Below are 14,651 nucleotides of genomic sequence, written 5' to 3' on the forward strand. Positions count from 1 at the left end.
ATCAACACCTCAGCTCTCATGTGCTGAGGCGTTTCAGCGCTTGTATCCAGTTTCCGAAAGCACGCAGCATGGGCGCTGTCACGGTCTGCAGACAGGAAGATGTGTGTGCGTGTCTATATGTGTGTGTGTGTGTGTGTATGTTTATGTTGGGGAGCCCATTCAGTTCCCGTCTAACCCCTCCCTCTCACCCTCAGCTGTGGGCATCTGTGGATTGCCCTATGTTGAGGACTCGGTTAATTTGGGCACTTTGAAGAGCAGGGGTGGCCCATGGCACAGGCATCATAGGGAACAAAATGCCAGCGGGTGCCACAGAAGAGTTTTTAATGTGCTTTTCTCTCTCAGAGATGCCCTGAGCAATTTTGACATGTTTGGTTTCGACTTGGCCAAAAATAAACTGCTGAAATAGAATTTTGAATCATATGTAGTTTATGTTTAGCACCACAAACAAAGCCTGGGAACGCACAAACAAATAGCTACTACAGACTAATGTTGCCCTTTTACTCAGCTGCTGAGATAAAGCCTATTGAAATGTGTAGCCTCTCTGCATGTTGCATGTGCACACTCTCCCTTTTGAAGAAATTGTGAAGGCTTTTCTAATTAGTCTAGCAAGTGACTGGGTGTCTGATCAATATCCTGTCACCGATCAAACCTATGATTTGCTCTGTGCCAGGGATGACTGGTCTGGAGGGGTAGGGTCATAGACAAGTTGGCTAGACCATTAACACACAACACCACGGTGTACTAAATAACCATGTGTCTAACAGAGTCTCTTTTACATCAACAATGAGAAATGTGTATGTTGCAGCCAAAAAATCAAACTTTAGCTAGTCTCTATCAGACCAATATTGCCTGTTGTTTCTGATAGATTGTCATGGTGCATAAACTGACTGAAGATGACTTCATCCACTATACTGCAATAAACATGTTTTATTGCACACAAGTGAGTAAATGCTCGTGCTGAGCAGAACATCACGCAGAACATCCACAGCACAGTTCCTTATATGGCCGGAGTAAGAGTTTAATGTGCCTGGTCCACTCTAGTTGGCTACCTCCACTAATTGTTATTAGATGAGCATTGTCCATTGTAATATTTGACAGTGACCATTCTTTGGTGAAGCCCAACATTTCTGTACACTTACAGCATGTTCAACACTATCAGGGCCGGTCCCATTGAAGAAGAAGAAAAAGAACTATAAGCACATTTGATAGAGGGACCATGATATGACCTAATAAGGACACCTCTTGCTTCAGATGTTGATTGGCTCAGGCAAGTCTGACAGCCCTCAGTAGAGAAGTACTGCATATCTGTGCTGTTATCTGTTGTCTACCACATGAGTCCAGAGTTTTTAGCGTAGTCTACCTTGCTTGAAAACCTCCGGATAGTCCCTGATGTCTGGCTGTGGAGACACACCTTTAGGCAGACAGGTGATTTTAGGGTAGTGTGTCTGAAATGATGAAAGGACAAATGCAAAAAAGGAGACGTCAAAAGAGACAGTCTTTTATCCCCCTGTCACTCAGAGCAAGTGTGTGTCGGTGCACGCCGTCACCGATGCTAAAAAACAATCGTTCTCACACTGACTAAATCCTGTTTGACAGCATAGGATGGAACAATGGGGGTGCCGAACAATGGCCTGGCTTGAGATCTGTGCAGCCGGTGCTCTCTCTCCCTCGGCCTTGCCGAGACGCTACGTCTTATTTCCTCTGCGATTACTCATGCCTGGTCTGCCTCGCTGTGTCCTCAGACGGGTCCCCTCCATGAGCGGACTCTCGAAAAAGAAAAGGCCTTTTGTTGCCCGCCCGTCTCTGAATGGTTTTGATTTCTGGTGACTGGAACCCTTTACTGATAATGTTGCGAGACGGCAGCGCTTGACTGTTGCCCCGTTCTGTATGCGAATAGTGGGCTCTGCTAGATGGCTGCGTGCAGACTATAGGCAACGTGAGCGTTCGGACAGGTGGTGGTTTATAAGCCAATGTGGGATTTGAGCTTTCAGCTTGATATGTCTGATATTGTTTGAATTTCTAATCAAATAGTGTAAATATGTGTCTAAGTATTTGTTTATATTTAGCTTGCTGTTTGATGTGTGTGCAAGTGAGTGAGTTTGAATGGATGTATTACACACATCTGTGTCTGTGTGTGTCTCCACTCATGCACATTTGTGTCTCACTGCACTCCACTCATGCATGTCTCACTGCATGTGTGTGTGTGTGTGTGTGTGTGTGTATGGTGTGGATGAGTGACTAGGGAGGGCATGGGGGCGTTTATTCGACTGTATTCAAGTTCAATTTCAGTGATGGGAATCCAAGGTCTGCCAATAAACAGCTTTTAAAGACCGTAATGGTGGGCCCAGACGGGAGAGCCACCCAAGCGTACTAATCGCCCGCAGTGGCCTGAGACTCCTGGGCGCTCTCTGCGCGCGGGGGCCGGAGGTAGGAAATCAAACCTATTAAGGGACTATTTAAAGAAAATTGGAGGGAGGCCGGAAAAGACGGGGGGCTTTTCCAAAACTTACAGAGGGGGGAAAAAACAGGAACAGGAAAAAAGGAACCCCTCTGCCACTCCTGAGCAGAGACTGAGGACCACTAAAAACAGACACGCAACAAACTGTATCAGGCTGTTTTCAGTGATCAGTTTTTGTTTGGCAGCAGAGAAGGGTAAATGTTCAAGTTTGATCAATGCTACATGCTAATCATGCCTATCTTATCATCTCTCATTACCAGGGATCATTACTTATCGCAATGAGTCAAATTATGAGAATCCTCCAGAATATCAACTCACATGACCATTCTCAGTCGCAGCTACATCTGATGGCCTAATGGAAACCCACAGAGCTCTGTTTGAATGTAGACATGTTTAACATCAAAATATCTGCTCTGCAGCCCAGCCCGCCTTAAGGAAACAGCCGCAGACCTCAGGCTATTTGTTGAGAATCGCAGAGACGTCGCTGTAATCCTGGTTTTCTCACTAAGCCAGCGAGATCACGGAGCTTTTCTGCCTCTCCCACATGGCCTTCGATTTTCCTCTTTTCTTCCTGGGCCCGTGGCCCGCCGGAGCTCGGCGCTAAGTGTTCAGATGGAGACGGATCATTACTAGGGTAAGTGCAGCCGGGCCTGCGCTCTGTCTCAAAGGCACCCGTTTCGGTGTGTGGGGATCCAGTCCACCTGGGGTCTAAGAGCCAGCACCTCATAATAATAATAACGTACAACTGAGAGAGAGAGAGAGATAGATCTTGATAGAGAGAGAGAGAGAGAGAGAGCGCAGGAGAGAGCCAGCAGGCAGAGTGCCGCGGGAGCCAAACCCCAAATCCTCCACGGCTCGGCCCCTGTTAGCCACTCGCCAGTCATGGGGACTTCACGAGGCTGACGCAGGGAGGGGCTGAGGTGAGGAGGAGGCATCCAAACAGAGTGTTCTCTCACCCAGCTGCATGGGCTGCGCTAGTGATCGCAGGCCGGAGCCATCAGAGGGGCAGATTGGCTTTCTGCTCCAGAGCCATGTCTGGGAGGTGCAGTAATTGCCCCCTTGGTCTGAGGCATTAGCACTTTTTCCTCCCTCCTTTTTTGTTTCTTTTCTTTTTTCCTCCCTTCACTGTGATCTGCCTCCTTTGCTGTCATCTCCCAGGAAAATCCCCTCATCATTAGCCAGCAGCTCACACTCCCTGCCTACCCTCGCCAGGCCTCCTCTCTCCCTCTCTCCCTCCCACAAGAAGGCTTTGTTCCCTCTCCCATTTTATGCTTTTTATCTCCCCACTTAAGAGCAATTATTCCTAAATATGAATTCTTTCGTACAGACTGAGCCCTTGAAAAAAAGCCATTTCTGTCCTGCCCTCACCCCCACCCCCCACACTCTCTGTGTTCTGTGCCTCGTGGGCAAAAACAATAGGGGGGAAAAACTTTACTGTCTTTTAGGTGTCTGATTTCTGAGACAACAGGATACACACAGAGACACACACACAGACACACACACACACACACACACACACACAAACAATAGCTACACACCTTAGCCAAGGCTGACGTAATATGATAGGCCATTAAACTGAAAACAACACAATATATGGGCGGAAAGACCCCTGAGGATGGACACAGGGCACAGAGGAATTATGGGAACCGACTCCCTCTGGCCCCTCACTCATCAGACATGTGGGTGGCAGGGCAACCAGGGTAAAAATATGGGGCGAGGGAGGGGACCATCAGATAAGTAGGGTGATAACTTCAGGCAAAGCTCTACCAAAGATGCCATGGCTGTGTATATCGCTCTACACTGTTATATGCACCCCCACACACACATGCCTACCTCACTCTGTCCTGTAGTTTATCTACTTATAAAATGTGAGAAGAGAGGCTCCTTTTTTTCAGACAGATGGACATTAAAGTGTTACCAACCTCTGAACCACAGACATGAGTTAGTGTTGTTGCTTCACAGAGACATCCATGCCTCCACTGTCTGTCTTATCTTACAGGCAGAAGTTGCCTGCAACCAGAAACCACTTCAAAGAGTGACTGCGGTTGATTGGTAATAAACTCCAAGGTGCCTGCTCGATGATCAAGAAACTATTTGAAACGTTAGGGTTTTTTAGCCAGAGGCCATGGAGCCAATGAAATTAGAAAGTCTAAACGGCTGAAGATAAGTAGGCTGGAGAAAAACAAAGAGCAAAGAGATAAGAGATATTGATGGGAAATATGTAGACAGACTGGAAGTGATAATGCGAATGTGATTTGAGAGCGTGAGTGTGAATAAAGAGAGAGATAAAAAGATACAGGATGAAGGGAGGGGAGAGAAAAGAAAGAGAGACTGCATGAGTTTGAGAGACAGGAAAAGAAATGGTGGATGTTTGCTGTTTTTCACTTTCAGGCACAATGGAGTGTTTTTACCACATTCATTCTCGCGGTGCTTAAATTGAAGGGGAAAAAACGCCTGTTTATGTTCCTCCGAGGTTTTCGTAAATCTAAACAGCTGAGACGGAGACACACATTGTACACAAACTCAGCCGGCTCTTGGGCTAAAGACGGTTTAATGACGCTGTTGTTGTTTGCTGTTAGTGGGCCGCCCCGTGGGGCCCAGTTTGTTTTGAACGGTCAGACTGAGTCATCCATGATGAGAGGCCATGGGCCATTAGGTCTGTAGACCACCGCTGAGTCAATGAGGTTGGGAGGTAGTGAATGAGGGAGAGAGAGAGAGAGAAATGCAGAAGGAATGAGACAAAGAGATGGAGAGAGTGGTGGAGAGAGAAGATAAAAGAGAGAAAGAACGAGGAGAAAAGAGTGAGTGATTGAAAAGATAGTAAATGTTAGAGAGAAAGAGGGATGAAGAAAATTGGAGACAGAGAGCGACTCAGACAGAATGAGGCAACAGAGAGAGAGAGAGAGAGATGGGGAAAACAGGAGATATGAAGAGAGAAAATGAGCAGCTGTCTTGAAGCAGCCTCAGCCTGGTTGGCACCAGCATGGGAAGCAGACACAGATGACCGTGCGGCTTCCCTGCCCGCCTCAGTGTCAGGGCACAGCTTAATGGGCTTGTGGGCCTGCGGCCTCGTCTGCCAGGGGCCCTCCTCTACAGCACAGCCGCCGGGGTGATAAAAAAAAAGCAGACCAAAGGAGCCGCTCGTTACTGGTGCTAAAACATCCTACCTGTCTTTCATCCATACCACCAGCTTTAGGGAGATGAGGAGAGGACAAATGTAAACGACACAGTTTATTGCACTAAGGGCACAACAAAGTGCTTTTGAGACCCTCAGAGTGACGATATTGAACAGCATTTTATGGAAAAAGCTGTTTACATTGTTCATTGTTTGAATTTTACTATTCAAATTTTGGGGTATAAAATAAATAATAAACAAAACCTTGGTCTTTGGGAGACATGGTGTGTGGTAGCATGTATTTTGTTTGATAATAGTAGATGAAGTAAGGCACCAACTTCACTACAGTGACTGAAGTTGGAAAAAGGCAACCTTCAAAAAGTCTCCCCTAGATATTTTTCTTAAACCCTTACTACAGTCACAGTGCTATGGCCAAGTGAGTTGAAAATGCTGAAGCCGATATTGATGACGGGATATTAGGTGAGGGAATCCTCAGTTCAGGGGGGCGAATACGGACGCCTCATTCCCAGAGCTGGGGACTGCTGGCTGACTTCACCGGAGCCCCGATTCCCAGAGCCCATGTCCACAGGGAGCCCCATTTCCACACAGCGAGTGAGTGAGAGTGAGTGGGTGTGGGGGAAATGGCCCCCCTGCTTGCCCTGTCTCTCCTCCCCAACACAGCTAATAGTGGGAGGCCCCCAAAACGCACTGGCACAAACTCTTTCTGTCTCTCTCTCCATCCTTCTCTCTCTCTCTCTCTCTCTCTCTCTCTCTTTCTCTCTCTCTCTCTCCATACACACACACACACACAAACACACACACACACACACACACACAAATAGTCACACACAGGGAGAGGGAGATTATAGGCTTGTGCTGAAATATGGACCCTGTCTATTCTCCGAGGGTACTGTTATCGTCGTTATCAAGTTTTTTTTGCATGTGAGAAAACAGAACTGCTTCTGTTGATTCTCATGGAACTTTTGTGAGAAAAGCGTCCCAATAACCTTTTCCGGGAAAACAAAAGTAGGAAAGCCATTTCATTTCTGTCTTTGGGCATTCACCCATAATTCTATGATTTATGAGAACATTAAAAAGTGCATAGACCTGGGGTCATAATTAATATCAGGCTAAATTTAGAAGATATTATTTACTCATGTTATTTTGGAAAAAAGGAACCAGCACTGCCAGCATATTCATAATGCAGTCTTTCTTTGGAGACAGACAGGTAAATGTAAACAAATACAATAAGAGATGAACCTTTTTTAATGTATTGTCCATTTATTGTTAATTGTGGAATTTATTATTTCCAGTGTTTCTGGGGTTTCCACTGCTGCTGGACTGTCCAGTATTGTTAGGTTTGTGGTGTGGCCACTCTGGTTATTTATCCACATGATTTTCAAACATATCTTCTCTCGCTGTTGCCTCTGGAGCTGTAGAATGATTTATTTCTTTTGTACCGGCCCTTAATTCTATCTGAACGCACATCTAATTTCTGTGGTATCTGAGGCTGCATGAGGTCACAGGCGTCACTGTTTGGTGCTTGTGTTAGAATTCGCAGAACTGGATCATGTGTTAGCATTAAGAGAGCGTTAATAATGCTTGGCATTTATTTGATTTTGTTTCCATTCATTTGAAATCGATTGTATTTTAGTTGCTCAAGGATGTCTTCCATGAGAGAAGTCGCCCGAATGCGATTCCTTTAGGAAAAAAACGTCACCCGTCATGACAGTGTTGTAGAGAAATAGAGCTGGACACTTCTGAGAACAGCTCTGTTGTGGGAACAAGAGGAAAGCTGCAAAGAAAAGACCAGCGGTTTCTGAGGGTTCACTGAGAAACTACCTTCACTGATTGCTCATAAAAATCATCTTCAGAGTCCATCACTCCCTTGTGCATTGGTTATTCTCTGTCCCTTCTTACATCCTGTCCCCCTAATTCATTTTGACTCTCTTTTTGTCCTCATGTATCCCTTCATCTTCTCTCTCTCTCTCTCCCCTCTCTTTCCTTTCTCCCTCTCTCTACAGACTTATCTCTCTCATAATCATGTCCTCTGTCACCCCCCTCCCCCTACAGACCGCGATGTGAGAAGTGTTGCATCACCGTTCTCGTAGCCCCCTGGCCTCTCTCGCGGTCACTCTGTGGGAACCGTGAATCTGGACGGCAGCCTCTTTTCCCACCAAAAAAGGGGTCCAGTTAAAAAATAGTCCTTTCTCGTAGGCACCCGAACCAAACCGGTTCTGGCTCGCCGGGCCTTCTCACGGAGTGCTGGGAGGAGAGGGGTCAGTCCGTGCACAGCGCTCCTAATGGCTTTCGTATGCAGGTACCGCTGGGCCGCCCCGACCCAGGAAGTGCTGTCCATGAGAACGAGGGAGAGCGCTTTAACGATCGACACTATTTCCAGAATCATCTGTGTTTTTTCCACCATATTACTCACTGATGCCTGGGTTCCCATTTCCCCAAATTAGGAACAATTGCTGTGACATTATACAGTGAATGAGGGTTAAAGAAGCCAGTGGTGATTATAATGACAATCCCTAAGGCTTTTAAGTCCACGTGGACAGCAGTTCATGTAACCATGATTTCATGACCATGGAGGAAAATCATTCAGCTAAATGAAACTGATCTGGTGCATTTGGTTATGCGTGTGTGTGTGTGTGCGTGTGCCTGTGTGTGTGTGTATCTGTGTGTGTGTGTGTGTGTGTGTGTGTGTGTGTGTGTCTGTGTGTGTGTGTGTGTGTGTGTGCATGTGTTTGCATGCATTTGCGTGTGTGTGTATGTGTGTGCGCCTGCATGTGTATCCACTCCTGGGTTCACTCCGGTCCAAAAGAGAGCCATACAGACGATAGGTGCTTTCTCCAGCTCTCTCCCTTTGAACACCAGGGCTCCTCACTAACACCAGGGCTCCTCACTGAGAACACCAGGGCTCCTCACTGAGAACACCAGGGCTCCTCACTAACACCAGGGCTCCTCAGCACTGTGGAGATGAGCAGCATGAACACAAGGGGAGCAGAGAGCGGATCACAGGAAGAACACCATGACAACACACAGCACTAGGGGATCTGGGATGTGTGTGATAGTGGCGAAGGCCAGATGGAAGCACTCTGGTCCCCATGTGTATGTATCCGTGTGTGTGAGTGTGTGTGAGTGTGTGTGTGAGAGAGTGAGAGAGAGAGAGATTGAGAGAGGGAGAGAGAGAGAGAAGAGGTCTCACGGAGCCACAGATCCCAGTGTGTGAAGAGAGAAAGAGGAATTCTCCTGAGCCCTATGGCTAATTGAAAGCTTACCATCCTGTCTTTCGTGCTCCACTCCCTCTGCAGCGCAGGCCGTGCGAGACAACTGGAATATGGCGATGAAAAGTCAGGAAGTGTTCCGACAATCGAGGCTGGAGAAGTTACAACATGCGGCGCAGAGCAGACGCCAAACACCAGTTTTCCTGGGCCATGTGCAGCACTCCTGTGAACTTCAATATTGCGCCTAGGATGAAACTCGTTCCTCAGAAGTGCCATAACAGTTTTGGTGAAACGGGGAGAAGTTTGGGGGGAACTCGCAGCCGACAGTGATGCTGAAATGGAATATGACACGTCAAAGGCCACAGTGTAGATTGATTGTGGCCCCTTCTGTCTGATCCAATGCTATCACGCAGCTCTGTGAGAATCCCTCAGCGGGTGAAGTGTTACTCATGTCTGCCTGGAGGGGGTTGCGCTCCGGCTAATTAAATGCAGTTCTCCCCTCGCACGCGTGGGTCCGTCCCAGCACTTTGTTACTGTGCCAAGGCTGCCCTACTGACGAACACAAAGCGGCAATGATGAGAGGAGTTTGAAAGATGGATGAAAAGAGAAGAGAGAGAGAGAGAGAGGGGGAGATAACGACAGAAGGAAGAAGATGGAAGAAACACAAGAGCAGTGTCAGATTTAGGGAACTAATTTGAACTTAAAGGGAACGGCTGAGTGGGAATGGGAGAATCGGTTTTATAGGAATGGGGGGAGTCAATGCATCTGTGGATTTTGAAATTCCAAAAACAGTTAACAACAAAGCAATGAATAAAGCCCAAAGTAAACACCTCATAACTGCTATTCGGAATGCTGTGGCTGGAATGTCCAGCACCGTCGTGCCAACTCAGTTGGTCACCACGGGCACCCAACCCATCACTCTTAAGAAATATGAAATAGTTTTGAATGGAAAAACAAACAGAATGGTGGAAAAATGGGATGCTGGATGCTCTCCTCCCTCTCTTCACGTATTTTAACAAGTGACAACTTGCTGACATGGGTTGAGTGGACGTGGTGGGCTTGGTGTCAGATTCCAGGGGCGAGTTTTTATGGACATCGGGGCTTGCCGCCGCCATGTGTTGACAGCTGCGTCGTCCCCACCAGCGGCAGCGATGTGGCACAGTGGAATTAATAGGAGGCACACGGATTATTTAAACAGCAGGTGTATGGAGCCCCGCTGATTTGCTGACTAGAAGCTTGAAATTTTAATTTAGGAGGGAACAAAATAACTGGTTCCAGATCAGTTTGGAAGTTTCAGTTTGTACATATTCTTCGCTCCAATTCTGTTTTAACTGATGGCAACCCAGGGGAGATGTTTTATAATCAGCTTGCGATCACTACTCAATACTTGTCATTGCATTAACCACATAGTCTATGGTGCTGGGATTTTACAATATTACATTTCCAAAACCCAGCAAAGCTGTCCTATTTAATTTCAATGAAACGGAAAGAAAATTCTTTGTCATCAGTTTAGTTCATTTTCAAGCAAACACAGACCACTTCACTGCTTATGCTGTATGGCTTGGTGTGTTTATGCCAGAATATGGAGTGAACACAGGCAGCGTCAAGTCTGATAAACATTCAACAGGGAACTCAGTCTGGAGAGTAAATGCTTAGGCTAAAGTTAAATAAATAAAAGAGTTAATGTGTTGCCATTGGCAATGTGTGAGTTACTCGTATGGTAGGAGACAAAGCACATAGAAGGCAAGTAGTACAAGCAGAAATTTGTGAGTTTTTTTTAATTAAAATGCATCAAAACAAAACTACATTATTTGCACATAACATAAGCATTGACAAAATTACAATGTACATTGGATGAAAGGGAGGACATGTTCTTTCAGAAGAACCCATTGTGCTTTTTTGTCCCACATGTGATACAGTTAGAATCTAGTTGTGCTTCTTGTCCTCATAAGCTAAGCTTCACAGGATGCCATGTTGGAACCAAGACATCTCAAAATTCAGACCTGTTGCATCTCAGCAAGCATATAATGCAAGGTTTACCAGAAAGTTTCAATAGAAAATAAATAATTACACCCAACCTTTGGATCTATTGTTGTGCAACATGGCCTTTGACATGGCTTCTCCATTTGCCTTCACTTCATTACAGCACAGATGGCAAAAAGTACAAGCACAGTAAGTGATTGTTACAAAGCACAAGTCTTCTAATCCCTATTAAATAAGATTGTTTCCGCCTGATGGATTGAGAGAAATTGAGGATGATCTGATGGCAAACCGCTAAGAACGTTTGATTGTCTAGTAGACTTTTCTCATATTTACTATTTACACAGTGATTTAGGAGTGGGAACTAGAGCCGGTCCTTGTTTGAGCTTCACTCATGATGGATGTCCTGTGACAAAGGTTCTCCTGGAGGACACCTGTACCCCTCTCCCCTCTCATCCTGTCCCAGGACCCACGCCCTTCCCTCTGGCAGGCCTGTAACGCATGAGACCTGACTTCATGTCCCGAGTGCTGAGCTCCCTTGCTCCCTCAGACCATCTCATCTGTTCATCAGTTACAGCATGGCCCTCTTCGCCCCCCTGCCATTAGTTATGTGCAAACTACAATGGGGTAGAAGGGGGTAATCAGCCTCAATAATGGCATCAAAGGGCCCAACAAATCAAAAACAGACAGAGGCCCCTGCAGTGGGCATGCGTTTGGCCAGGAGGTTGCCCTGTGGCACCCGGCTGCATGTAAGCAGATATGTGTGTCTCTACATAATACCCTACTCCTTAGACACACCATAAACACACACACACCACACCATATACACACATCACACCACACACACACACACACACACTCTCTCTCTCTCTCTCTCTCTCTCTCTCTCTCACTCTCTCTCACTGTGTGCTATCTTCAGTCCTTTGCCACCCCTACCCCCCAGGCACAGGGATCAGGTGTGTTGGAACATGGGCATGGGAAAGGCATCAGGAGTGATGGAAGGAGGGGGGGCTGTTCCCATTCACACCTGGAGTGCATTTAGTCCCTGTGCATGTGTGTCACTTGTCCACTTTATCCTTCCCATTGTGGTGATTTGCTACTTTTTTTCAATACAACCAATTATCGTCTGGAGTTTCAAAAGCTCCAATGGAAAATAATAAAAAGGCAACTGGGGATGTATGTGCTGTGAGCTACTTTTGAACACCGATGTGTGATTTTCGTGAGATAGCGTCGGCCAACAAGGCCGGGGCAGTCAATGCAGGACTCTTGAACACGGAAAGTGGGACAGGAAAGTGTGGTCAGTTTTGCATCATCCCACAATGTGGCTGCTTTCTATTAAGAGAAGCAAGGTCAGGGCATGGTGCTAGGATTTCTGGGAAGTTTGTGGTTATACACTTAGGCTTGGCTAGCGAAGAAAGCTTGGAAATTGCTATTTTGTGGTTCACAATGACCTATTTTTTTTCTTTTTTTTAAATAACACTTTTAGTGCATCGAAGCTAAATCAGAAAATAACATTACATTAAAAACATGTTTTTTATAATTTAAAGTAATATATTACAGTAGCAAAACTTTATATTAAATGAAAATAAAGAAAAAAGGAGAAAAAAGTAAATCAGGAAAGAATGACCCAGAAACACACAGGAACACAATAATTGGCTCAAATAAATAAAAAAAATCCCACATTATTCAGTTAAAAATAAACATGACAAATAGTAGAACTTGTGATACCGAAACAGCAAATCAAATCTGAAATCTGAAAAATGTTGATTATTAATATCCGTGGGCCATAAATTCTCCATACTTCTGGGAAAAAATCCACAAAGGCTACACTCTTTCTCTCAGGTTCTTAAATACTTAGGAGTGTCTATTGAACCCGTCTTGTAAAAGTGGCTGCGCTCTTAGAAAATTCTTATGTTACATATTACTGTGCTGCATGTGGGACAAGAACAAAAGGATACCCGGTGACTAAGATACAGAAAACTGTGTGCTGTTACCGACGTGTGTGCCATCTTAATTTCAAATGCATTGCAAGCAATCTGATCTGCATTCTATGGACTGCTGGCATTCAGGATAGGAGAAGAGGCATTATCCTGGAGAGACATGTTATTCTCCTTACATCAAAATAGGTACAGAACATTGGCATGGAGGCAACAGTTCCATTTCATGTGACAGATCAATGGCTCCTCCATGGAAGGTGAAGTAACACAGTCAATGTACAAGGACAAGGTAATTGTTCTGCTGCGAGGATCCTGGAAGGCAAAGCATTTTGGGAGATGCAGTCTTTGGTTATTTCATTTTTCAAGACATCTCAAAAGAGTTGTGGATATATTACTATAGCTGTTACTCGCACCATTTCCATCTATATACAGTTCATCTTTCTTTTGCTGTGGCTGTCCAATCGAGTCAATGCTCTTCGGTCAAGAGGAGAGTCAGAAAGTTTTTTTTTTTTTCAAAGGACATAATGAGTATTTGAAACAACTCAGAATGCAAATGAATTGTTCCATCAGATACTTTGAACCGACACAAAAAAAGCAGAGTGGGGAAGGCTAAGAGACAAACTGACACACAAAACATGCAGCAATTTTTTTTGGTTGCTTTTTTTCTTTCAAACATTTACATAATCTAACTTCTGCGTTCAAACTCATTTCTCCACCCCTCCCTCAACTACCATGTAATCTCTCTCTCTCTCTCTCTTTCTCCACCTCCTCTTCCTCCTTCTTCTCTTCTCTTCCTCCTCTCTTCCTCCGAGTCTTGCCCCAGACCCGGGCCCTCAGTAGGGCCTCCAGACGGACTCGTCCATGCGGCCCGAGGCGGTCATGGCAGTGGGTGAGTTGCTGTGGCTGCCGTCGGCGTCCACTCCGTCGTTCTGGCTGCTCAGGCTGGGGTTGCCCATCAGGCTGCCGCTGCCGCTGCCTGCCGACGCCCCGGTGCAGGAGCTCAGCATGCGGGTGGGCGAACGCTCGCCGGCCCCCACGCCCGACACGCCACCACTGCCCGCTCCGCTGGCCGGCACCATGGAGAACTGGTACGAGCCCGAGCCGGTGCCGTAGTATAGGTGGTACGGCGAAGAGTTGGCCTGGAAGTGGGAGCTCTGGTTCTGGTTGCCTGGGTAGGGCGGCGGCAGGTAGGTGTGGTAGCGGGCCGACGACATGCCTGTGACGCTCAGGCCACCGATGGCCGTGCTGGACGGGTTGGCCGAGTAGGTGAAGGCCCCGGGGTAGTGGACGTGGGGGTCAGGGAAGCGGGGCAGGGGGGACAGGGAGGCCGGGAAGGACCTCTGAGGGAACAGCTCGGTGGTGCCTGACAGAAAACAAACAGGGACAAGAAGAAATACATTAGCATAATCGCTAACAGTAGTGCACACCAGCTGAAGAGAAGCTAAGCACAATACAACAGAGTTCGTAGGAATGTTCCTGAAAGGAAATCTGAAATAGATTATAAGGAAATAAATCTTAGCATGAAATACATGTCATAAATATATATATTTACATTTTCAAACAGAAACACACATCACTCTTTGATCCACAGACTTTGATCGAAGTCTGTGCTGACAACACACTGAGAGAAGAAAACACTTTGTTTTCTGTCAAGCTCACACAATACATCAGGCACAATGACAACATGTGCCATAAAATTGTATAAGATGGTGGGAGGTGTGGAAATCGTTAAAAATGTTGCAATACTAAAATGCTCACATCAGGCATCAAATCTGACAAGGAGGCTACAGACAATAGTAGACTGACACAGACTGATGACAAGTTTGGCTTGATGAATGTGAAAGTTGATAACAGGAAGTCAGGGAAAGCTATAGCCTTAGTCTGGGTCCAACAGCAAAAAATACCCAACCCTGTTCATCTGTGTAACATAA

General features: G+C 46.1%; 1 protein-coding gene across 3 annotated transcripts in view; it reads right to left on the reverse strand.

Moving 5' to 3' along the window:
- Positions 1–10,563: 10,563 nt before the first annotated feature.
- Positions 10,564–14,651, reverse strand: part of runx3 (RUNX family transcription factor 3) — a 58,430-nt gene continuing 54,342 nt past the window's right edge. For all 3 annotated transcript variants that reach the window (XM_076299632.1, XM_076299630.1, XM_076299631.1), the window contains one exon: positions 10,564–14,083. In XM_076299632.1, coding sequence (XP_076155747.1) covers positions 13,554–14,083 — 530 coding nt within the window. In that variant the 3' untranslated portion in view covers positions 10,564–13,553. The remainder of the gene's footprint in view (positions 14,084–14,651) is intronic.

Source organism: Alosa pseudoharengus, unplaced genomic scaffold (assembly GCF_046254945.1).
Source record: "Alosa pseudoharengus isolate Yale_2024_CS ecotype anadromous, Long Island Sound unplaced genomic scaffold, YU_APseudo_1.1 YU_APseudo_1.1_scf_22, whole genome shotgun sequence".
NCBI lineage: Eukaryota > Metazoa > Chordata > Actinopteri > Clupeiformes > Clupeidae > Alosa > Alosa pseudoharengus.